The sequence below is a fragment of the Garra rufa genome, chromosome 1, assembly GCF_049309525.1.
Source record: "Garra rufa chromosome 1, GarRuf1.0, whole genome shotgun sequence".
Taxonomy (NCBI): Eukaryota; Metazoa; Chordata; class Actinopteri; order Cypriniformes; family Cyprinidae; genus Garra; species Garra rufa.
In genome coordinates, this window is record NC_133361.1 from 90,871,969 (window position 1) to 90,898,936 (window position 26,968).

General features: G+C 36.5%; 1 protein-coding gene and 1 long non-coding RNA gene across 2 annotated transcripts; both read right to left on the reverse strand.

Moving 5' to 3' along the window:
• Positions 1 to 1,671: 1,671 nt before the first annotated feature.
• LOC141326078 (uncharacterized) lies at positions 1,672 to 15,034 on the reverse strand. Its single transcript, XM_073834779.1, has 2 exons — positions 14,555 to 15,034; positions 1,672 to 5,130 (listed from the first exon to the last, which is right to left on the reverse strand). The coding sequence occupies exons 1-2, from the start codon at positions 14,970 to 14,972 to the stop codon at positions 4,280 to 4,282; spliced, it is 1,269 nt and encodes a 422-aa protein (XP_073690880.1). The 5' UTR covers positions 14,973 to 15,034; the 3' UTR covers positions 1,672 to 4,279.
• Positions 15,035 to 20,297: 5,263 nt separating this feature from the next.
• LOC141326089 (uncharacterized) lies at positions 20,298 to 22,534 on the reverse strand. The gene is made up of 3 exons (XR_012353854.1): positions 21,486 to 22,534; positions 20,902 to 20,973; positions 20,298 to 20,793 (listed from the first exon to the last, which is right to left on the reverse strand). It is a non-coding gene; the product is annotated as an uncharacterized lncRNA (long non-coding RNA).
• Positions 22,535 to 26,968: the final 4,434 nt, after the last annotated feature.

Below are 26,968 nucleotides of genomic sequence, written 5' to 3' on the forward strand. Positions count from 1 at the left end.
CGTTACCTGCGTTTCAAGCGTCAACGCAGCAAACGCAAGCAACGCAGAAGTTCTGCTAGCTGAACTTTTGACGGACTTGACGCACTTGACGCAGTGCGTCAACCAATCAGAGCGTCTCACTGTAGCGACGTCACCAGACGTATCTTGAATGAAGCGGGAGCAGAGAAAAAATCATTTTCAATTTAATTATATTACATATATATATTGCTCATTGTAGCCGTCTGCAATCGCAGATAATTGCATGATCCGCCCTCGTGGTTGTATAAAGACAGGAATGTAAAGGAACTTGCTTGGATGAAGATCGCTGAAGAGATCGGGGATGTCGGCGTTATCAAATCTTTTCTCAACGTAATTATTTCCCATTTCGTTAGCTAGGGAAACATGGTCAACAGAGGATCCCAAAATGTCCAGTCCCAATAGTTTGCTATGGTTTATTTAGGGGAAGTGTGCAAAAAACTAGATGCGTTGGGTGCGTTGCCTGACGTGTGCGGTGTGAACGCACCAAAAAGCAAGCGTTGCCAGCTTCAACGTGCATGCGTCAAACTAGATGCGTTGGGAGCGTTGCCTGACGCAGACAAAGTGTGCAGTGTGAATGCACCATTAGTCCCCACAGCCTGTCCTCAGCCTCTGTCATAATTTTATTGGTGCTGTCTTCTGTTACGGTTGCTGGGAATGAAGAGTCAGAGGGAATGACAAGGAGCCCAGAGTAACAATTAAACAGAATATTTAATGAAATAGGAATGCAGGGTACATACAGCCTTGTACTGTCAAAAAATGACAGTACAAGGAGAAGAAACACTAGGAGACATGTAACAACCTCCTCCTATATAGGTACGTGATGTACTTAAAGGGGCCACCGTACTACACATGTATATTTGAAGATATATTTGATATACAGTATGTAGTTGTCACAAGTACAAGGAAAGTGTTTATATAAATGCTTTAATGTGAGGTTTGTTTCATATTTAGGTTCAATAGTGTAATTTATTTTCCATATCTGTTTAGTTTAGTTAATTGATTATTCCCAGCTGCACCTGAGTTTAATTATCCTGTGTATTTAGGTTCCTGCTTGGCCCTTCCTTTTTGTCCAGTTTTAAATGTCTTTGTGTTGTGTTGGATGTATGTTCCTCTGCTTACCTGTCTGGATTACCCTTTGTGGATTTTATTAAAGAACTTTCAATTAATTCTCATCTCTGTGCATTGCATACACACAGTCGTGATACTATGAAGGTAAAAATGATATAAGGCTATAAGTTGAACAAAAAGAAGTGGAACACGTGACGAAATCAAGACGAAAGCTGATAGGTTCTTAAAGTACTGACTTTGACTGAGATTGTAGGAGCTGAAAGTGCAAAGAGTGAAGAGGTTTTTTTTGTGTGTGTGAGTAGTCTGTGGTTAAAAATGACAGAACTGTGTAATTTGGCAACAGAAAAAATGCTGTACAAATGAGAATTCCATAAAGTGTTTGAAGTATGTGCTAAAAGTGATGAGTTGTAAAATGTAGCTTGGCTGGGTAGCCAACAAAAAAATAAATATAATGGGTTGATGAAGCTATTTGTGCATAGACAGAGGAGGGGTATGAAAATGTTACTGTTGAGTACAACTATTTAATAATTTTTTTAAAACACTTTTTTCAATGTATAATTAACAAAAAAATTAATGAAGGCCAGCTGCTTAGGATTGTTTATTGTAGCAAATTAATCTACTGTACATCCAGGCTAATGGAAGCACAACAAAGAATGAACTGTGCAGATTATAAAAAAGACCTGCACAAACTAGAATAATATTTTCATGCTTCTGATAAAGTCCATAAAAGTAAACATATTACAACATTAAATTGACTAAACAATAAGCTAGAATACATTTAAAATCAATGGGAACATGTCATTTTGTTCAGTTTATGTCAATTCATTTATAATCTTCCAGTTACATTGTTGCTTTTTCTAGCAAGGTAAAAGTTTGACTAATATTTTGATTCAGAGAAATCAACACATGGAATAGAGTGACATGATTGTTCTGTAAGTCTGGTGAAAAACAATGTTTTAGTACTTTGACTACAATTGAATGTATTTCAAAATGAACGTGTAGATGATTGTAGAAATTGCTCCATTTTCTAAACCTCTTCTTGCATTGAAGAAAACGGCAGTTTCTTTCCCGAATGAGTTTTCAAATGACGGATCAGGCTGCTTTGACATGTGAAACTCTTCTCACACTGAAGACACTTGTACGGTTTCTCTCCAGTGTGAACTCTCATGTGAATCTTAAAGTTTACTTTATACATGAAACTCTTTCCACACTGTTCACAGGTGTAAGGTTTCTCTCCAGTGTGAATGCTCATGTGGACAGTAAGGGTTCTTTTCCACATAAATCTCTTTTCACACTGAGAGCAGGTAAAAGGCTTCTCTCCAGTGTGAGTTCTCATATGGACAGTAAGGTCATATTTCTTTGTAAAACTCTTTCCACACGGAGGGCATATTAACGGCTTCTTTTCAATGTAAATTTCATGTGAGTCTTAAGATCTCCATTTCGTGATAAACTCTTCCCACACTGTTGGCAGCTGTAAGGTCTCTCTCCAGTCTGAATTCTCATGTTAGAATTAAGGTTTGTACTTTTTTTTTTCTGGTGAGAAAGTCTTTTTATTCTGTGAGCAACTAATTGATTTTCTTCTGTTTTAAAATTATGTTTCTCATTTTGATATTTCTCTTCTGTTTCATTGAGTTCTTGGTGAAATAAGAAAAAATTAAGAAAACAGCAGTTTAATGGCACAAAGCAACAGACAACAAAAATTTAGACTAGTGCTGTCAATCAATTAAAAACTAACTGACAATACTAATTTGACAATAGTTTCACATTGAATCTCCAAATTAATGTAAAACAACTTAATCATTGTACATTTAAAATATGTGGCTTATTGGCATCTTTCACCAAGTAGCCAATTGTTAATGAAGCCCAGTCTCACTGATACAAATACTGCTAATGATCTGTCTCTATTAAACGCATTTCCTTCCAATTTTAGCCATTAATTATAGCCATAATTAAAAACAGTTATATATATATATAGTTGTGCTTTTATCACAACTACCATATAATTATAAAAAAATCAGCTCCTTAAAAACAAAACAAAAAAACATTATCTGCCATGTTTATCTTCACGCTAGAGAATTTAAAAGTAGAATTCAAGTAAGAAAGATTTTCTAATTAAATCTACATTTTCGGTTTCTATTTAATTATTTGGCTCCAGGGTTGGGGAGTAACAAAGTACATGTAACATAATTTCATATTTAAAATACAAAATATGAGTAACTATTCAATTAGCAACCTGCACTGCTAGTCAGGACTCCCAGGAAGAAATCAGAAAGCCAAGCATTATATAAATACAAATACAAAATTATGTAACATCATAGTCCAATGAAATTTTTTGTTTACTTGCAACTTGTCTCTCCGATCGGCTTTAAGGCACAATCCAATCTTGAAAAAGCATCTCAGTCTTTGAAAACCAGTGCTGTCAACTATATTTTCTATATTAATAACATATGGTGTGTTTAAGCAACTCTTAAAGAAGAAGTGTCCTGTTTTCCTGAATATTAGCAGGATTGCAAATGTGATGCTGACTTTATTCAGTTCAAAACACCTAAGACTACTTGAGAAAAAGGGGCATAACAGGTCCTCTTTAACTCCCATCACAGCACAAAATTGTGCTCAATAAAGTTGCATTTGTATTCTAGTGCTATAAGATCTATTTAGAAACCAATTTTTTTTTTTCCTAAAAGAGCTTTAAAATGATGTTGGCATTTGTGGACAAGAATAAGCACCGTTTAGTTCTTGACCATCTGACCAACAACACTCAGTATTCACTCCTCTGCTTTTCTCATTGCATATGATTCCCTTGAAAGACATCTTGGATGCCCTGGGGGTAAGCAGATAAACGTCAAATTTTCATTTTTGGGTGAACTATCCCTTTAAGCTCAGTCAAACACAATATAGCTAGTTGGCACTGTAAAGTGTACCATGGACAAAACACATTGCTTTAAAGTGTGAATTAGAATTGATGTCATTGTAGGAGCCCTGTATACGATTCTTATTGGAATCCTTTAGGATTGTTTTGACAAGGGTAATATAAACTTTTGACCTCAACTGTAATCGTGGTTGAAACAATGTAGTTGCCAAGAAACAAAGAGGTGAGGTCATAGAGTAATTTACAACAGGTTTGATTGTGGCCAATCAGAATCAAGGACCGGAACTGTCCTTTCTAGACATTTTGTTTGAAACTCTGTCCATGCTAAGGGGATCTTTTAGGATTCTCTTCAATGTGAATCTTCATGTGCCTGTTAAGGCTTCCTTTTTGACTGAAACTGTTTCCACACTGGTTGCACGTGTAAGGCTTCTCTCCAGAGTGAATTCTCATGTGAATGTTAAGGTATCTTTTATGAGTGAAACACTTTCCACACTGTTGGCAGGTAAAAAGGCTCCCTGTAATGTGAATTGTCTGGTGAACTTTAAAGTTTCCACTTTCATTCAACCTCTTTTCAGACTGAGGGGATCTGTAAGGCTTTTCTCTATTGCACATTTTCATGTGACTTTCAAGGCCTCCTCGTTGACTGAAACTCTTTCCACACTGTTTGCATGTGAAAGGCTTCTCTCCAGTGTGAAATCTCATGTGTCTGTTAATGCATCCTTTACGAGTGAAACTTTTTCCGCACTGTTTGCATGAGTAAGGTTTCTCTCCAGTGTGAACTCTCATGTGCATTTTAATGTATCCTTGTTGTTTGAAACTCTTTCCACACTGTTTGCATGAGTAAGGCTTCTCTCCAGTGTGAAATCTCAGGTGTCTGTTAAGGCATCCTTTACGAGTAAAACTTTTTCCACACTGTTGGCATGAGTAAGGCTTCACTCCAGTGTGAATCCTCATGTGCCTTTTAAGGTGTCCTTGTTGTTTGAAACTCTTACCACACTGACAGAAAATTAAACTACTCATAGTTCCTGTCTTTTGTGCTCTTTCTTGTTTAGAAGTCTTTTCAGACTCTAAGAAACAAAAAGACTTTTCTCCAGATACAAATTGAAGATTCTCAAACTGATCTTTCTCTTCAGTTTCATTCAGTTCTTCTCTCTCCTCTTTCAGCGCTGTTAGGTCTAAGGTGGAAATACAAAAATTTAAAAGTTAACCTCAGTTTAATGGCACAAAGCAATTAACATCACAACTTGTAGATATGTAATGCATGAATGCTAGATGCTACCAGGGGCGTCCAAACCTGATCCTAGTTGGTCGGTATCCTACAGAGATTAAGGTGGCTGTTATACAATTAAATAAATCTCGGAAATGTATATAGACTGCTCTCAACTATTATATACCCATTTGATGTCTCCTGGGGAGACATTTAGAGAGAGGCTAGGAAAAAAGAAAGAGGAGAAACTCCCCAAATTATATTTTATTTACAAGGTTCGGGAGGAGCACAATCAGATAATCAACCAATTCATTTCAAATTTGATATTTAATAAGCCAAGCTTTATCATTTGTTTCTCTGTATTATATACATTTTTTTATTTGTTGAACATCAGTTAAATTGTTACTCTTAATTTGGTTTGGGTGTTTTTTTGTATTTTCTAGCTCGAGGAACAGACACATTCTCTATAGTGTGATATCTAGGTAAAGGGATCTCTATATGCTGAGAATTATCTGATTTCTGATGTGAGGTGGCTAGCAGACGGTCGGTTTAGCCAGTCTGTCTGCTTCCTGACCTGCGCCCTAGTTAGTCAAGTGCAAACTCTAAGACACGGAGCACAGGGCAACTAATACTGTTCCGTTTTCTTCCCTCGGAAAGGGCAACCCCGTGTACAAAGAGGATATTACTCTGTATTCCACATTTGTTTGTTTATTTTTAGCTCAAAAAGGATAACCAGTAATAAACCTGAAATAACAAGAAATGCAAACGTTTCAATTTCCATGTACATACTACAACCAGCCCCTTGTTTAACTCAACAGCCCAATAACAATAAATAACATTAATCAAAATACAAATATAAATAATATTAATATACTATAATAATAAAACTAATTTCATAATTTAAACGTACACAATTCACACTTCAAACATTATGCATCAACTCAAGTCCTACCACAACTCTATGCAAAATGCATGCAATCGGCAAACCAGGAAGTCCGCGATTCCTACTTCATCAAACATTATAAAACTAAATAAAGTAAATACAAATGAACACGTATAGTATAGTAATGTTATGAATCTAAATGTTAATCCCACGGCTTCGCCACCACGTCTATCTCTATCAGTAAACAAATCTGCTTTGATCTACCGGAGAATTGTGAAATAGCGTTATCTTTAACGTGCAACGGACATAAACACAATACAACAACATAGCATTGCGACAGCAGACAACATAAAGCATACATCATTAAAGTAGACAAGAAAACATTTGAGATTAAGAGAGTTTACCAAGTAGCTGCACACCGGGTTGAAAGTTATTACAAACTGAATGAATCTCACGCTTCCTTTTCACGTAGTAAACACCGGTCACACGTGCTCATAGCACACTCCTCTCTTAAAGAGGCACTACACTATTGGGCTGCTAAAGTGTAACTTGCAACATTGGTAGCTCTAGTTTAAAGTAAATTTAATCATTAAACATTTAATTAAACATATAAATAACAAAACTCCACAGAAATCACAACAAATACAGAGTTCAGACTGCACGACTTTCAAAGCAATCGTGTCACAGATCTTTTCACATTGCATGACTATCTGGGGTAGTATTCTGTCGCTGCTGTGTTCACGCTGCACGATGGATCAGCGATAGGAGGTTTCACACTGCCTGACTTTACAATAGGAAGAATCACTGACAACCTTGTCCCGGTCCGCAAACTACGTCTTACAACGAAACACTCACGAGAAGTGACATGGAAACAACGCGAGGTCAGTCGTGCAAGTTTTCACGTGAGACTGGGATTATTATTTAAAAAAATGGCAGCCCGCAAGAATCTTGTCATACAAATTGCATGTGCACTCATCTGCAGCGAAAAGAAAAGAAGCCAAAACAATGCTTGTTGATATTGTGGTCTATACCTTCGTAACTGTTCCCCCAACTTCCCGCTGGCCTGGATGTTGCTCTCTCATTGGCTGTAGCTAATCGCTGATGTCATTTTCAGTCAGATCACCTTTCACACGGCAGGTCCAGATATTTAGCATGCCAAATATCTCATGGGTGTCGGCGACTCGTCTGCGATTCTCTCAGATTGCGTCTTTGATAGTTCACAAGGTGTGATTGTCACTCGCGTGAACGAGCACCGATTTGCCTGTGGTTTTGGGCATTTGTCGGCAATTTCTCAAAACCTGTCGGCGAGTCAAAATCGGGGCTAAAATCATGCAGTCTGAACTCAGCATAATGCTGTTAAACTAACCTGGTCCAAAGGCAAACAGACAGGCTAAGCTGAGTCCTTTAACAATGACTAATAGGAATGCACTGATTTTACAGCCTTTCTCTCTGGTTTTATGACAGCTGTACCTTCTATCTCCAGTCTTTGAAAGACTAAATTAAAAATGAAATGATAGAAAACAGCCTACATTTTAACTGGGAAGAGGAAAATACATTTATTCATTTGAGGAAGTAATTAGGACTGTATTAGTCAGCTTACAATTGATTTACATTTATTGCTATGATAAAAATTACACTTACATTATAGTTTATAATACATGTCACATTTAATGTCCAACAACACATATTTTAACCAAATGTATGTTTTTCTTCAGAACTTACTAAACTACTATTATATTGTGTCAGCACTTGTTTACATGTGTGTACCTCGTCCACTCCTGACAACAAAGTGGATGGTTGTATGACTTTCTAACATTTACATATTCTTATGAAGAATATACACTGAGGAAAACACAACATCTCAAATATATGTAATGGTACAAATATATTTGCCATGGTGGATCAATTTGATCTATAATTGACACTAGGGACTGCTTAAGAAGCATGCATATTAAATTATCTTGACTAACTCAACCTGGATCAAATTAGTGAGATAGTTTATTAGTCACTAATAACCTTACTTAAATGGTCATTTTTGGTACAACTTTAACCCTGATTGATTTGTTAGATTTTTTTCAGATCACGTTTTGGACTTAAATCCCAGGTTTTCTGTGTGTCTCTTTTGAAACAGCCCCCAGAGCTCAACATTAAGCCTTGATATGTGCTTGTCCTTTGGACACCTAAATCATCCATTTGTCCAAGTAAAAAGTTTGGCTACATCCACACAATGTCAGAGCTTTCTCTATTCAATCTTTTTTCCCCCTCATCTCAAGAAATACCTGCGACCACATGAAACTGACACAAAACTATGTAGTATATATGCCAGATAAATATGTAGCGCATTAATTCTGCCACAGAGATACACTAAAAATTGAAAAGAAACTTTTGGCAGTGCCCATAAACCTTGCACGCAGTATACCAAAAAAAAAAAAAAAAAAAAAAAAAAAAACATGAAACAATACATTTATTAACCCTTAAGCTCTCCTTAAGTAGGTTTTATCTTTACTTTCTTTGGGGTCAGATTGACCCCAAGGATTGAAAGTGTGATTCCATAATGAATTATACATTTTTAATATTATAAACTATATATCATTTTTTTCGTTTACTTCTCAACTTTACAGTTCTGCTGTGTTTTCATGGATATTTTGTACTTTTTAACCCATTTACTGCACAATTACTCAACTACGCCACCAAGTGGCTTATAAAAAATTAATTTTTAATAAAAAAATCACCTTAATGATGATCTAAATTTAATCTAAATTGTTTTTGGACATTGCTCTATGTGTTAGGGATACAGTACTGCCATCTACAGGTTAGTGGAAAAACTTTTGAAGATATAGTTAAAGAAAGAAAGTGCAATGACCACATACATCCAGCAGAGGCCCTTAGGGACTAATTTCATTTTCACTTTATTTTTCTTCATGCTTCAACTTCTCCTCACAACTTTATGATATATATTTTGTAAATATATATATATTTGAACATTTTAAAATAAATAAAAAATGTGGTTTTTTGTAAAAGCGTAGAATTTTAGTTTTTTAGAATTGCTGAATTTTTGTCTTTCATCTTTCTTTTATCTGCACTTTTCCCTCTCTTCTCTCTCTTTGTGTGAGTGTGTGGGTGTGGGGGGAGTGTTTTTTTTTGGGGGGGGGGGTGTTTGGGGGGTGCTGTGTGGTGTGTTTGTGTAGAGTTGTGTGTGTGTGTGTGTTAGGGGCAGGGGCATGGTGTGTGATGTGTTTGTGTAGAGTTCTGCGTGTGTGTGTGTGTGTGTGTGTGTGTGTGTGTGTGTGTGTGGGTGTGTGTGAGAGTCAACATGCATGTTCCATGTTGCATTTGTGCTCTAGTACCAGTCCTTCATTTATGTATGAACATTTTCAGATTTATAGCAGATATGTTGATTTTTTATGCCAATTTCTATATAATTGCTCCCTGTTGCAATTACACACATGTGAGTGTTTGTGAGTGTGTGTGTGTGTGAGATAGAAAGTTTGTTCCACTTTGAATTTATGCTTTAGGACCAGGCCTTTATTTAAATGTTAATTATTTTAGATTTAAACTGGATTTACTACTTTTTTTGGACAAACGAAATGAAAAAAAATTGCTTTTTTTACTTTTCCCATTCATTTTCAATGTGGGGTCAATCTGACCCCAAGGAGAGGAAACGGTAAATTTTTTTTTACACACCTTTAGAACAACCGAATTAAGTCCGGATTTTTTTTTGTGTTTTTAGATTGATTATTTAGGAAAAGTCACAGAGTCTCATGCCCCTGAGATTAAGGGAACTTTATAAAAAAAAGAAGGAAAACTCCAGTGGGGTCAGCCTGACCCCAAGGAGAGCTTAAGGGTTAATCTGTGTTAATGTTAGTAAATAAAAAGACAATCATTCAATGTTTGTTCATGTTTTTGTTATGTGAAGTAGCGGTGTCTGACTAGGGGCGAGACATTGGCTGATGACATTATCATTTTAGAAAATATACAGATTCACTGTACACACGAAACCACATGAGTGTCATTTTCTTATGTTTCCACTCAGGGACCGGGTTTAAAGGTGCCATAGAATGGAAAACTGAATTTACCTGGGCATAGTTAAATAATAACAGTTCAGTACATGGACATGACATACCATGAGTCTCAAACACCATTGTTTCCTCCTCCTTATATAAATCTAGTATTTGCAAAAGACCACCGAAAAAAAGGTCAATTCCAACATAACACAGACTGTTACGAAACTTTCCTGGGATCGTTAATAGTTACGCCCCCAACATTTGCATCGCCCAATCATCAGTATCGTCAGCACATCAGTAAAACAAGGCAAGCCACTGAAGGGACACGGTTAGCTTAATGCTAGCGCTAGCCTGTTACATTGCAATACATAGGATTTCACTTACCACATAAACATACATGACTGCGCTGATGATGGTGAATGATGGAGAAATAACTGCCTGATGATGGCGAATGATTTACAGATCTTGAGTATCACTGACATACAGCTGAACGTGTGTGGTAAGAAGCACTCTCTCTGCATGATAACTTTACACAGAGCACATGCATCACAGTAATCAGACTAAGATTCAAAACGGCAGATTCAACAAACCACATATTAAAAGCGGCTAGAGCTCCTAATTAAATATAGTGTACCCGCTATAGAGATGAGCAGCTCTGTGAAACAGCCAATCAGAGCAGAGCTCATTAATATTCATGAAGCTTCCAAATAAGCCAATAACAGAGCATTTCATTCTAGGTACCTGTTAAATATAAAAAAATCTAAACTGTTTTTCGTTTGTTTGTGTATGCGGGACGCCGGCCAAATGGGTGTCTATTAGGTCTGTAAATTTTTGAAACGCATGTGACTTGAGGCTGCGCTCTGATTGGCTTGTTTCAGATTGTCCTCGGGGCGCAGAGCACTGCGCCCCAGACCCTCCCACTTTAGATCTTAGCCAATCAAACTTGTTTTTATATATTTTGTCCTCATGGGATTGGACCGTTCTCGACTGTAAAATATGTGCAATATCTTTTCCGATATGAAAGTAAATTTGATTTTATCTTTCACAAGCCGTTCAAATGAAGAAAAAAATAAAATAAAATAAACGTACGAATCATGGAGCTTGGATAGAGTTTGCTTGCTAGATGCCATGTAAGTCATGCCTTTTATTGTTTTCATTGTTTGTTATTTGAAAGTCCTGTCACCGAAGCGTTGTGGGCAACTACACAGAAAGTAACGTAAACTGTAATAATGCAGATTAACTCAATCGTCGGGGTACAAGCAAGGGTTTATGTAGATGTCTTTTTTCAAGTAAATTGTGAGTGTTTATGTTAGTATTATTATAAGCACAATATTAATATATATATATATATAGTGTTCCTTCTTTAATTGGACATACAAATATATTGTCAATAGCATTATAATTACTTATTATATTGGACTATATCTAACTTGATGGAAATTAATTTATATTCAATGTTTTATTACAAATCAATTTATTTTCTCTGTCTTTGAGATTTATCCTGTGGCTCCCTCGTGTGGATAACATTAGTACTATGGCCTTTATCTCTGAATCACATTAAAATAAATTGCTAATATTTTTTGGGATGATTACAAATGTTAAATGATTACTTTACTGATAATAAAGCCTGTATTAACAGTGTGATTCATTTTGTGTGCGCCCCCCTAAAAAATTTTAGCACCAGCCGCCACTGGTTGTAAATGGACCTGTAAAACCGTTTCTGGAGATTTTTTTTGCCCTTTCCTACCTTCTATGTAGATATCAGAGAACAACTTAAAATATTTTCTAAATGCATTAGGCACCTTTAAATACATATTGGTTTTACTCTCCCAAAACGCCAGATCCGTCAATAAAAATATACAATTTTGCATATACAGCTAATCTCTGTGTGGACAAGGCCTTAGATGCATGTAAGATTTGTTTTTATTTTTTTGTTAAAGTAATTTATTCACAAGCAATATTCTCATCACAGTTTTATCAGCTCAATCAGGCAAGGCTCCAAAAAGTACCTAGGACCTAACAACATGATAAAACAAAAGATGATGGCAGCATGCTCATAATTGACCTTATAATGAGCACAGAGGCCAGTTAAAGGGTTACGAAACCCCCCTGTTTCAGCACTGGCTACTCTCACCACAGTTTTGAAAAATGCTGCAGAAGTGGGCGTGGCGCGCTCACAGCGCTGCGTGGAGTAGAGGGGAGATCGGGGAGAGAGACCACACAGACAACTTTGGGTTCAGACAGTTTCATTTCGCTCCCCACGAGTTTAAAACACAAATAAATGTGCATTCTTTTGCACTATGCATCGAAAACCTATATATGAACACACTGTTGAACCACTAATAACTGTTAAGGCTTATTTTGGCGCGTTTATATAAGCCTTTTGATGGGTTGCGTCAAAGAAAAACCGCTTACACTTACTTTGTGAATGAATCGTGTGTGCCGGACTCCTTCACTCATGAACGTTCCTCTCAGTTAATGTAAGCGATCTCAGAGCCATAGAGAAACAAACGGCTCTGGGCGATCTCATAGACTGAGACTGAAGCGCCTGCCACAGCAAATCAGCAAGCGCTGTCGTGGATAATTAAGCGAATCGACTTCGCATAGGATAAGAACACGCAGCGACATGGATATTTACGAGACACCGACGCGTCATCGATGTACTATAGTCCATCGCCACGTCACAAAAGCTGACGTCAGGACAATGTAGATTTTAAACCCGGAAGATGAAAATAGCGCAAAAAAGCTCAAAATTAACCAGTTATCTCTAACAATTAATATTAGCAGATGCCAACGTTGCTTTCTATGATGTGCAACACAAACACTTCTGCTAAAATCTCAGAAAAAGTTGCCTGGGGTTTCATAACCCTTTAAGGAAAGGCCCAAGGCTGATGATACACTGGGCAACTTTTTGAGCAATGTTGCCGGTCAACTTTGGCAAATGTTGCCGTCAATGGGCAACCAGGTGAGATACAGGGCTCACGGTTGATCTAAATTATCCAGATAGAAATCTGTTACCCATTTTCAATGGGAAAGTGCCCAAACAATATTGCAAAAAAAAAGTTGCCCGATAAAATTGCTCAAAAAGTTGCCCCATGTATCATCAGCATAATACACCTGATATGATTGCCTCACGAAGCTCCATGGGGCAGAGGACTTAACTCTCAGAGATGAGAGGGGGACCCAGACACTTTTCCTGGCTTGCTCATAGGAGAACCTCAAGAGTCTGGGAAGCACTGCCAAGCTCAATGACAGAAGCAGCCTAACAGGGAGGCAAAAAAGGCCTAAGAACCTGATATGACTGCGCACAGAGAAGAGAACAGAGTCCTTAGCTCACATGTTCCATCTGAGACTGGTAGCTTTATCAGGCATTATTTGAAGAAAATTTTCTAAAGAAGGTTCTGAACCTTCTAAAGGTTTCCTTCAGAGAAACAGTGATATAAAAACTTTGATTTTGAAATACACAGTGCTCATGTTTGTTTAACAAAGTCAAAGCCTTTTGGAAAATCTATTGGTTGTGGTCAGTTTTGATAATGTAGTGACGATGTATGATATTTGAGTCACCACAAATAAATCAATGCATGGGAAACACCTCAGCACAACAACCTGAGCCCAATGTATGCCTGCTCATCACCTTAACCTCAAGTTGGGGTAGAATTAAATTAATGCCAATGCTCAGCCTTTTGTTTTTTTGAACCCCCTCCATCACCTCACGTACCCCAGTTTGAGAACCCCTGGTTTATACCGTTCTCATGTTAAAATACAGTACCTTGGTGTAAGTTTGACCTATGCCTCCTGAACAGTGGTCATCTATTGATTTACTTGAATATATTGATATTATTTATATAATTTTCTTCATTTGCTCTCTTTAACCAGTAATTTTCTTTATATATTTTCTTCTTCTTTCCCTTTTTCCTCATTTTCCTCCTTATTCGCTTTTTTTTAACTTTATATACACACAAGATATAATTATTTTTGTGTTTGTTTTATTGTCAGACTTGCTTTATATTTACAACACTGTTTTGTCCCATTTTGTACTGTTTTTCTGTATGTCCTACATTGTCTTCTTCTACAAAAAAATGGTAAATTAAAGGAAATTTGCATGAAAAAGTATCATCTGATGAATTAAATGTTTTTTGACATTTCAGTGTGGATGAGAAACTTTTGAAAAATGCTTGAAAACGCAAGTGTGGATTCATATAGGTGTAGCCTAAGTGTTTTTCCTTGTTTTATTTGCTTACCAAATACTTTAAATGAACATGTAGACAGCATGCAGTAGCCAAATGTAATTACTCACATTTCAAGGTTTGCTTTGTGCCAAATAAATTATTTTCTTAGTACTTTTGCATAATTAGCCAAAGTGCTATAAATCAATGGTTTTAATATTAGAAGCAGATAGCCTACTAGGTTTAATGTTACAATGTTTGGTTAAGGCTAATTCCATATTATTGTTGATTTAAATGCATGATGTCATAATAACAAATGCTCTGAGAATAAAAACCAACCTGTTTGTTCCTCAGTATCTTCATGTTTGACTCTAAATGTTTCTTCACTCATGTCTTCACTCTCCTCTTTAATAAACACCATCTGTGTTTGTTCCTCAGTATCTTCATGTTTGACTCTAAATGTTTCTTCACTCATGTCTTCACTCTCCTCTTTAATAAACACCATCTGTGTTTGTTCCTCAGTATCTTCATGTTTGACTCTAAATGTTTCTTCACTCATGTCTTCCATCTCCTCTTTAATAAACACCATCTGTGTTTGTTCCTCAGTATCTTCATCTTTGACTCTAAATGTTTCTTCACTCATGTCTTCACTCTCCTCTTTAATAAACACCATCTGTGTTTGTTCCTCAGTATCTTCATGTTTGATGAATGTTTCTTCAATCTTCATGTCTTCACTCTCCTCTTTAATAAACGCCATCTTTATAATAGTGTTTCACATGGATCTCTGTTGATTCTCCAGGAGTTTTTTCTGTTTGAACACTTTGTCCTGTTTAATATAAGAATTATTAATAGAAAGAACAATCAATGCAAACTAAATCTCTATCTGTATCTAAAACAGCTGCACTAGTAAGACAGTCAGAGTTAAAAGACTTCTATATAAAATAATTTATAATACAAATTACACCGGTTTATATTCAAGTAGACGATTTTGATCTTTATTTGATCTTTATTTATTATTTATCATATTTAATATATTACAGTCTCATGAAATCATTCTCGGTTGTGATTCACTCGTTTGTGTTTGTTGTCGTTTGTAGTCCGCGTGCCGCTGAATCGAATCACTGAATCATTTCACAAATGATTCGATTCAAATGATTCGGATTCTGAGTCTCTCACTTCTTATCATCACACGATTGATTCATGATATAGAGAGCGAAACGGAACGCACTTCTGTTATTAAAGGCTTACGTTTAAGTTACACTAAATAACGCATGATAACGTTATATTTGATAATGATGCATTTATTTTACACAGCTTATAAAAACGCCTTCAACAGCGTGCATTGACTTAAAAACGTTAAAACCACAAACCTTTCTTCTCTTGAAAAACAACAGATGAGGAGCGCAGCGCATCTTTATGTCGTCACATCATCAGAGCAAAATAAAAGTCCCATTGGTGCACTTCTCTCTCGAATCACAAATATATCATAGAAATGTTGATTGTAGAACAGAATTTTGTACCCTTATGATGATGCATTTCTAAAGTTAATAACATCATAAACCTAGAATTAGTTTTCTCTATTTTTAATGTGCATTTAAAACACTATACTTTCTTATACAGTATACCTTGACATTAAATTCACATTAATCTAGTTAATGCTGCTATGTAACTGTTACAAAGGGGTTGTGATGGCAAATTTGATCTATCACTCTTTTGACTATTGTAATCAATCTCTTGTTATTTAGTTTGTTTGTGTATTTATTTATTTATTCCTCTTTTGGAAAGTTACTGAAACACTGTCAGGGATTTTATTTTTATTTTGCTATCGAGGCAAATGAGGACACAAAAATATATATGTGTCGCAGTTTCTATTTACTACTACAAAGGTTTATTTATTGTGAATGTTATTGAAATATGATTAAAATTTCCAAAGATTGTCTTTTTTTAAATGTGCATATAATCTGTGCTAAAATTATTATATAAAATATATATAAATATATTTTATATATTAATTATATAAATATTATTAGATATAAATGATAATATGGTCTGTATTTGATCTTACTTATTTCAGTGGTAATGTTCTTTTATGTTAGCAATTTTGTTTAAAAAAATTTTTTTCCAGTGTAAAGGAATATGCTTCATTGATTTACCTTTTCAGTTTTTTAATTGGCACAAACATGCAAACATATTCAGCTGTTACTCCATATCTTCTTTTATCAACAGTGAAAAGTTCAGATAATAAATACACAAACAGTTTATTAGCAACTTTACATAAGTACATCTATCAGAAAAAAAGTAGGTTATGTTGTTTTAATGTTATGATTTTAGTGAAGATATATGTTTTGAGAACAAAATACCTTCAATACATCTTGATAGAGCTGGGGCCTGATGTATAAACGTTGCGTACGCACAAAATGGGCATAGAAATATGCATGCAAATTTTTCCACGCACATATCGGGATTTATAAAAAATAAACTTGCCGTAAATAAGTGCGCAGCGTAAGGATGCTCTTGACCGTGCATGTGTATGTGCATGTGAGTGTATGTGTTTTGGCGACACCAAATGGCCCAAATAGCAATAACGACTTGTTAGTCATGGTAAAATCATGCTAGCGACTTGTTAGTCATGCTAAAATAATGCTAAAATCATGCTAGCGACTTGCTAGTCATGCTAGAATCATGCTAGCGACTTTGCTAGTCATGCTAAAATAATGCTAAAATCATGCTAGCGACTTGCTAGTCATGCTAAAATCATGCTAGCAACTTGCTAGTCGTGCTAAAATCATGCTAGCGACTTGCTAGTCATGCTAGAATAATGCTAGCGACTTGCTAGTCGTGCTAAAATAATGCTAAAATCATGCTTGCGACTTGCTAGTTGTGCTAAAATCATGCTAGCGACTTGCTAGTCGTGCTAAAATCATGCTAGCGACTTGCTAGTCGTGCTAAAATCATGCTAGCGACTTGCTAGTCATGCTTAAATCATGCTAGCGACTTGTTAGTCATGGTAAAATCATGCTAGCGACTTGCTAGTCATGCTAAAAATCATGTTAGCGACTTGCTAGTCTTGCTTAAATAATGCTGGCGACTTGCTAGTCTTGATAAAATCATGCTAGTGACTTGCTAGTCATGCTAATATCATGCTAACGACTTGCTAGTCATGCTAGAATCATCCTAGCGACTTTGCTAGTCATGCTAAAATAATGCTAAAATCATGTAGCGACTTGCTAGTCATGCTAAAATCATGCTAGCGACTTGTTAGTCATGCTAAAATCATGCTAGCGACTTGCTAGTCATGCTAAAATCATGCTAGCGACTTGTTAATCATGGTAAAATCATGCTAGCGACTTGCTAGTCATGCTAAAATTATGCTAAAATCATGCTAGCGACTTGTTAGTCGTGCTAAAATCATCCTAGCGACTTGCTAGTCGTGCTAAAATCATGCTAGCGACTTGCTAGTCATGTTAAAATCATGCTAGCGACTTGCTAGTCATGCTTAAATCATGCTAACGACTTGTTAGTCATGGTAAAATCATGCTAGCGACTTGCTAGTAATGCTAAAAATCATGTTAGCGACTCGCTAGTCTTGCTTAAATAATGCTGGCGACTTGCTAGTCTTGATAAAATCATGCTAGTGACTTGCTAGTCATGCTAATATCATGCTAACGACTTGCTAGTCATGCTAGAATCATGCTAGCGACTTTGCTAGTCATGCTAAAATAATGCTAAAATCATGCTAGCGACTTGCTAGTCGTGATAAAATCATGCTAGCGACTTGCTAGTCATGCTAGAATAATGCTAGCGACTTGCTAGTCGTGCTAAAATAATGCTAAAATCATGCTTGCGACTTGCTAGTTGTGCTAAAATCATGCTAGCGACTTGCTAGTCGTGCTAAAATCATGCTAGCGACTTGCTAGTCATGCTAAAATCATGCTAGCGACTTGCTAGTCATGTTAAAATCATGCTAGCGACTTGCTAGTCATGCTTAAATCATGCTAGCGACTTGTTAGTCATGGTAAAATCATGCTAGCGACTTGCTAGTCATGCTAAAAATCATGTTAGCGACTTGCTAGTCTTGCTTAAATAATGCTGGCGACTTGCTAGTCTTGATAAAATCATGCTAGTGACTTGCTAGTCATGCTAATATCATGCTAACGACTTGCTAGTCATGCTAGAATCATCCTAGCGACTTTGCTAGTCATGCTAAAATAATGCTAAAATCATGTAACGACTTGCTAGTCATGCTAAAATCATGCTAGCGACTTGCTAGTAATGGTAAAATCATGCTAGCGACTTGCTAGTCATGCTAAAATTATGCTAAAATCATGCTAGCGACTTGTTAGTCGTGCTAAAATCATGCTAGCGACTTGCTAGTCATGCTAAAATTATGCTAAAATCATGCTAGCGACTTGTTAGTCGTGCTAAAATCATGCTAGCGACTTGCTAGTCGTGCTAAAATCATGCTAGCGACTTGCTAGTCATGTTAAAATCATGCTAGCGACTTGCTAGTCATGCTTAAATCATGCTAACGACTTGTTAGTCATGGTAAAATCATGCTAGCGACTTGCTAGTCATGCTAAAATCATGCTAGCGACTTGCTAGTCATGCTAAAAATCATGTTAACAACTTGCTAGTCTTGCTTAAATAATGCTAGCAACAGCATAGCAACACCTTAGCATCTATTCACATTCAAACTATTTATATCTTCTAACTATTTATATCTATAAATCTATCTATTTTCAAACTATTTATATCTATCTAGCCTATCTATCTTCAAACTTTATTAATCAAACTAAAACTATTTCAAACTGAAAACCTTTAAACTTTCTTTAAACTAAAAGCTTTTAAAACTACTTAAAACTTACTGGCTAGGCTTTCTCAAGCCAACTTAAAGTTTGCTAACAAACTTTTTATCTAGTTTTTTATTATTGATTGACAGACAGCACCTTTACCTTTTATAGATGTTGGTTTTGGTAATATTTGTACAAATTAGTGAATATGAATTTCAATGTAATTGTATAGGCCCCCTAGAAAAAGATCGGGACGGCCCCCATCCCCTTGGCCCGCTTCAAATTTCCAGTTCGATAATCCGGCCCTCAAATGATCTAATTGAATAGCCCTGAACTACACCATTAACCATCCTCTACAAGAGAGAAACACAGAATAACTAATTAAACTCAATTAAGAAAAAACATTGACGTTATCATGTGACCAACGATGTTATAACAAGTGCAACAACTTAACATATAGCGACAGGTTTAATTCATCTTTCTATAAATATTTTGATATTGATGAAATTTGTTCATTTTGTGGTCATGTTGAATTAACAGCTGTTCTTTTATTGTGATTGTAGTATAACAGATACGTTTTGGGTTCATTTAGGTTTTTGTATTTTTTTATTCTTAAAGAAATATTTTTTGTCAGGAAAACCCAAATTCTTTATTTTTTGAAAAAGTTATTTCTTTTGTTTTGTATTAAAAATTGTTTATCCACACACAAAAATAGTTTAAATTGTTGAATTTCTCTTTTCATCCCTGAGGCTTATCAATAACAAAAATAAATCCAATTTTTGATAAACGATGATGTGAATATTTTGATTATTCAGAGATATTTAATCATATTTCCCCGTGTATATAATTGCAAACTAATAGTTGTTTTTAGTTTTTCTCATTATGATTGTTTATTGTTAAAGATAAATACCATCTTTCCCTGAGCCTGTAATTGTTAGGTTAGTTAGGTAGTATTAGTAATAAAATGAAAATAAGCACAACAGCTGCTCAAACACCTCATAGCATCAGTAACACAACAACCCTACCTAGTACATCTTCCTCCATGTTTGCAATATCTGCACAAAGAAGAAGTGGATCAGCTGCTTGAAGATCTTGTGTTTGGAGGTGTTTTTTGAGGATTTTACACTCAAAAAAATGTAAGTATTACTACTTAGAAATTAAGATTACCTCAGAATGCACTGCTTATAATAATGATAACCTATATTATAAATAATTATAATGACCTATAATTATTTATATTTTTTAGTAAAATAAGCAGGTTTTTTTAATCAAGTAATTAATTAATACATATGTTAATGAAACTTATATTTTATTTACTGATAACAACATGGACATATGAGTAAAATAATAAAGTAACCATGAACTTAAATAAAGACACATGGAACAAAGCTTTATTCAGACATATTGGTATTTTAGTCTTTCTCTAGATGCTCTCGCTGGCTCTTTGGTCTCTGAGGATGAAGAGACCACAGCATCATCTGGTCCAGATGAGACAAAGAGCGGGTGGAGTGATGGAGGGTCTCATCGATGGCACTTGACCATTTCCAGGATGCTGCTGTGGACTTCCCTTTTCTCGATGCACACACCAGTTTGCAGCAGATATTTCAGATCATACAAAGATGTACAAATACAATACAAAAGTTGTCATTTTAACAGCACAATTTCATTAGATCTCTGTATAAGAATTAACAAAATTACCAAACTTTATTTTAAGTTACAGATTTTACTTTTTTCCCCACAAATGCTGCTGTCACCTTTCCTTTCAGGTCCTGCTCCACCGCAAAATATCTGCAACAAAGGCACAGAAATCTAGAATCAGAAAAGTGATTAAAGTTTTTTTTTTATTATTAATAAACTGCAACTTAAGGTTTAAATAGATGTCTGTAGTGTACTCACTCAAAGCCTTTGATGGCAGCACTGCTTCATCAGTCACTCTGCACCAGACAAGCATACTTGTCTCATCTGTCCCTGAAACATCCACACAAGATTCAGTTCCCTCTGATTCATGTGCTCAATACTACATTTATGAGGTAGCTGTTGTGTTCATTGGCTTTTTATCCAATACAAATGCTCCTGAATTTATAAACAGTACTATTAGACAAATTAAATAGATAACTCATGTTTAGTTACTATATGTACATGTGTTTATTTACATTACATTAATCTAAAGCAGTGTTGACAACAGAGAATTCTACTTAAACTCACATAATGTCCATCACTCGTTTAGATGTCTGTTTAGTGTTGTGATGTGCTCATTTAATTCTCTCAGAACATGTTCCTGTCAGTTGTTAAACATTTAGTAATCATCTTTAAGATGCTATGGTCGCTATACGTAATAAAAACGTTTTTTACAGAGAAATCACAAATATACTTCAACGTTACACGTATTGACACTTTATGCTAATCAGCAGTTTACGATACAGTAGCTCAACAAATACGATTTTAAGACAGGGAACCGTGTTTTGGTTTATAATACTCACATGTGTAAACACTCTCGTTGCGGTTCCCAATACCGCTCGATGATGACGTTTTGGCCTCCTGGGATTGAAAAGTGTGCATCAGATGAACACTTCAGAATCTGGGCTGAAGCAGTAGGACATCCGGGGATTTCTCGCCTACTCTTTTATGAATACTGAGGTTTCGAACGTACTTCTTTCTTCACATACTCTTTTTTTCCTACTATATAGTAGTTAAGTAGGCATATTCGGACACACTTTAAGTATACGTACGCCCGAATCTCGCGAGAATTAGTGCATTCGCCTACTGATTCTCGCCTACTCTTTTATGAATACTGAACATTCAAACAAACTTTTTTGCTCGCCTACTGCTTTTTGCCTACTATATAGTATGGAAGTATGCGGTTTCGAACGCAGCCGGTAAGAACAAACAGAACCTATCACTTACTCTACTACTTCCTGTTTTAGCTAGTACAGATTGAGCTACACGTTTCCCTCTAGTGGCAAGTATGAACATGTCAAACAGAAGACTCTGACAAAACCTGTGACAGACAGTGACTGTTACAGTACTGGCTGAGAAGGATCAGGTTTGGACACCCTGGTATAGGCTCTAGAATACATGCTTTCCATATCTACATGTTTTGATGTTAATTGTTTTGTGCCACTAAACTGGGGATAACTTTTATTCCTTTTTTTCCACCTTAGACCTAACAGCGCTGAAAGAGGAGAGAGAAGATCTGAATGAATCTGAAGAGAAAGATCAGGTTTTTTGTTCCTTACAGTCTGAAAAGACTTCTAAACAAAAAAGAGCTCAAACTACAGGAACTAGGAGTTATTTTTCTTGCGTTCAGTGTGGAAAAAATTTCACTCAAAAAGGAAGCCTTAAAACGCATATGAGTATTCACACTGGAGAGAAGCCGTACACTTGCCAACAGTGTGGAAAGAGTTTCATCCTAAAAGGACACCTTAACAGACACATGATGATTCACATTGGAGAGAAGCCTATTACCTGCCAACAGTGTGGAAAGAGTTTCATTCTAAAAGGATGCCTTAACAGACACATAAGACTTCACACTGGAGAGAAGCCTTACACATGCTCTCAATGTGGAAAGAGTTTCGCTCAAAGTGGAAACCTTAAAGTCCACCAGAAAACTCACACCATCCCACATAGCAATTGACATCTGGCCCAGCTCTGGGCCAAGCAAAGCAGTTACACTCGGCCCAAATGCCACAAAGAATTACGGCCCTTGTGCGGCCCAAATCTGCAATACAGCCATGAGCCACACATGAGCCATAACTGGCCCAAATCTCAGCCAAATGGTAACTTATAACCAGCCCTGAACAGGGCCAGAACGTGTTTTAATAGTGCTACCCAATCTCAGCCTTCAGTCAACCAGATAGAGACCACCCTGATATCAAGCAACCATTGAATCAATGTCAGAAATGGTTGATTTGTCAATGTTAATGACATTGAATTAATATCACCCGCTATTAATGCTAAAAAGAATGTTAAAATTTCAACAAATCACCATTATTGTGATCAGTAATAGCTTTAGTTGGGCTCTTGACTATTACTTTTTGTTAATATAACTGTCTTTTGGATCTACAATAGTGTTTCAGTATAAACACTGAGGCCAAAAAAAAAGTAAAAAAAAAAAATGCAGTTGGAGCAGATTACTATTTGTGATGGTGTCAATTAAGTTAAAGAAACTAAAGCTGATAAATAATACTGAATAAAATTGATGGTCTTTCATTACTGATGTAAGTGTTCTTTATCACAAATGTAAAAATTCTGTGGTAATGTTAAGTAAGATTTAGACATCAACACTTGTCATGCAAACCACATCAATGGTGACAATCATAAAGCTAATTCAGATAAACAGATCAACTGCAATGCATGCTGGGAATCATGAATGAGTTTTGTACTATGTTAATACCCATTAATATGCATTTCTGCATAAAAATTTGTTTTGCTGAATGTCACCATTGTTGAGTTGCATACGCTGATTCTTGATGTGTTTTTTCCCGGTTAATTTATGTACGATATCTGGACCCCTGCTAAAATTTGTCTCAAAAAAAAACCAACGACGTATAAATTCAAACACACTTGTGAACAAATATTTAAGCAAGCTCACCAAGATTGCAATTACTATCATCATCTGCTCCCAGCAGATTTTAGCTTTCATTGTCTTAACCAATGTATTTTAGCACATTGTTACAAAAGACAATGAAAATCTAACATTAGAGTCAAGAGTCTAACTACAGCAAAAACTGATCACAACAATGGTGGTTTGATAAATTTTCAACATAAATAGCGGATACAAAAGATTCATAAATCAACCATTTCTGACATTGATTCAATGGTTAATTGCTATCACTGTGGTCTCTGTGGTTGACTAAAGGCTGAGATTGGGTAGCACTATTAAAACATGTTCTGGCCCAGTTTAGAGCTGGTTATAAGTTACTATTTGGCTGAGATTTGGGCCAGTTATGGCTCACATGTGCCTCATGTCTGTAGTCCAGATTTGGGCCGCACACGGGCCGTAATTCTTTGCGGCATTCGGGCCGAGTGTAACTGCTTGCTTGGCCCAGAGCTGGGCCAGACGTCAATTGCTATGTGGGATGGAGAGCCCTTTTACCTGCCAGTGGTGTGAAAAGAGTTTCAATGAAAAAGGAAGCCTTAACAGACACATGATGATTCACACTGGAGAGAAGCCTTACTCATGCAAACTGTGTGGAAAGAGTTTCAATGAAAAAGGAGCCCTTAAAAGGCACATGTTTGTTCATACTGGAGAGAAGCCTCACACATGCAAACAGTGTGGGAAAAGTTTAAGTCTAAAAGGAAGCCTTGAAAGGCACATGAAAATTCATAATAGAGAGAAGCCCAACAGATCCTCTTAGTGTAGAGTGAATTTAAAACAAAATGTATAGAATGGAACTTTCTCATTCAAATGTAAAGCATTATGTTTTGTCCATAGTACACTTTAAGCTCAGTCCAACACAATACAGCTTGTTGACACGGTAATGCATAAAAGAGTAAGGAATAATATGGATGTGTTTGCTCTGTTTACAATGTAAGAACTTCACATTTGTATCATGAATTGAAAAGAGATCTCACAGAAGGTGCTGATTTTGGTTGAAGCACAATAAAGGACATTGTTCGCATTTTTAACATCACCGTTTCGGGTTACAACTACAACCCTTGGTCCCTGAGAAAGGGAAGGAGACACGAGGACATACAGAGACAGGCTCCTCCCTCCGTCGTCTCCACCTTGGACTCTGTTAATCATTTTCCTCCAGGATGTCCATTCTCCTCCTGTTGTTCCATCAGTGCAAGGATTGGCCTTCCAGAAGGGGGATGATATGCCAGGAATATGGACCTGTTTTTGTTTCTGTGTGCCCTTTTTTGGTTGCGTTCCTTTCCTTTATTCCAGTTAGTCATTCTGTGCACCCGTGTTCCCCAGTTACCCCTTATATTAAAATCAAAGTCTGTGCATTCTGTCTCTGTTGGGTCTCTATCGTAAAATACGTCTGTCTTCCCTATTTCCTTGTGTGGCTTACCCTGTGTCTTTGAACTTTAATAAACTCTGTTCCTTTGATCTACGTCTCCCTCGTTCCTCCCAGCACAGTATCGTGACATTAGTGTGTTCAAGTATTGGAGCAATTTTATTAATCACTGTCACACCCCCGTCAACCACAACACACTACACCACATCCAGCATTCAGTGCACTATAGCAATGCAAGGGGCCTAGTAATGAGTTCAATTTGTGGTGTCCGAGACAAATTAGTACTGCTCATGAAGAACACACTGCCAGATTGAAATACACAGAATGATGTCACAATGACAGAGTCATTATTATAAAAAAGAATGTTTGAAATCTTTGATCTTCAATTGAAGCTTCTGAATGACTCTTGTGCAGATTTAAGCCTCAGATTTCTCTTCTAAACACTCACTCTAGTAAAAGTTTTCTTCCCACTAACGAGGAAGCACTAGGGACCAGAAATAAATTCTAGGGCCGCCAAATTTTTTGGCTGGTTGGTGGGTGCAGGAGGCCCCTTTAGTGTCCTAAATGCTGGGTGTGGTGTAGTGTGTTGTGTTTGGTGGAGGGTGTGATACAGTCATTGACAAAAGAGGTGCGGAGCTGTATTCTCTCCAATCAAATAAACAGTAATGGTTTATAGCAGAGGTCCCCAAACTAAGGCCCGCGGGGCCGAATGCGGCCCACCCCCACATTTGAACCATATTTTGAAAAAAAAAAAAATTAAAATTAGAGGTTGTAAATATGTTTTACTTTTATCATATCGGTATTTGATTATAAAGGTTGGCTTTCAAACTAAAATTTCCCTCAGTCATTATCATATAGCCTAATTATTTGTTAACTTCACCTACAGATTGGTACATTTAACAAACTGTGTCATCGCAATTGAACAGGTGATGCGTGAGGCAGCTAGAAAATTCAGAGCGATGACAAAATGACACAATAACATTTAAGGTGAAACTTGCACTGCTTGTGGGACAGGTGCGAAAGCAAGACTTCACTCATCTCCCAGTTACCCAAAGTTTTCCAGCTGAGAACCCAGTGGCCCCATTTCCAGTTGAAAAGTCTGTGGAAGTGCTGAAAATGATGAAGGCAGAGTTTGACGTGTGATTAAAAAAACACAGTGGATTCTTGAATCGATTTTGCTTGACAAGCCTCTCAAGACTGGAGTTCTCTCGGTTGGTTGTTCATCTTTTTCTTCCACACTGTTTCCTTCCACTCAACTTTCTGTGAACATACTTGGATACAGCACTCTGTGAACAGCCAGCTTCTTTTGTAATTAATGTTTGTGGCTTACCCTCCTTGTGAAGGGTGTCAATGATTGTCTTCTGGACAACTGTCAGATCAGCAGTCTTCCCCATGATTGTGTAGCCTAATGAACCAAACTGAGAGACCATTTTGAAGGCTCAGGAAACCTTTGTGGGTGTTTTGAGTTTATTAGCTGATTGACATGTCACCATATTCTAATTTGTTGAGATTTGTTGTGAATTGGTGGGTTTTTGTTAAATGTGAGCAAAAACCATCACAATTAAAAGAACCAAAGACTTAAACTACTTCAGTCTGTGTGCATTAAATTTATTTAATACACAAGTTTCAAAATTTGAGTTGAATTACTGAAATAATTGAACTTTTTCATGACATTCTTATTTATTGAGATTCAGCTGTATATCTTTTGAAAATAAATTATCAGTTGTCAGTGTGGTGCCTAACAAAATAAACTATCCTAGCATTAAAAGGTAGAATAAATAAATAATTAAAAGTAAAATCATAATAAAATACTACTACTACTAGTAGTAGTCAGTCCGGCCCATCTGTCTTCCTTTAATAAACCGACTGGCCCCCCATTAAAGAAAAGAAAAATATGTGGCCCTCTCAGAAAAAAGTTTGGGGACCCCTGCTCTGGCGTGATGTGTGGACAGCAGTATGCACATATTAAGATGTCCTGCAGAGTCTTGAAGAAGATGGCC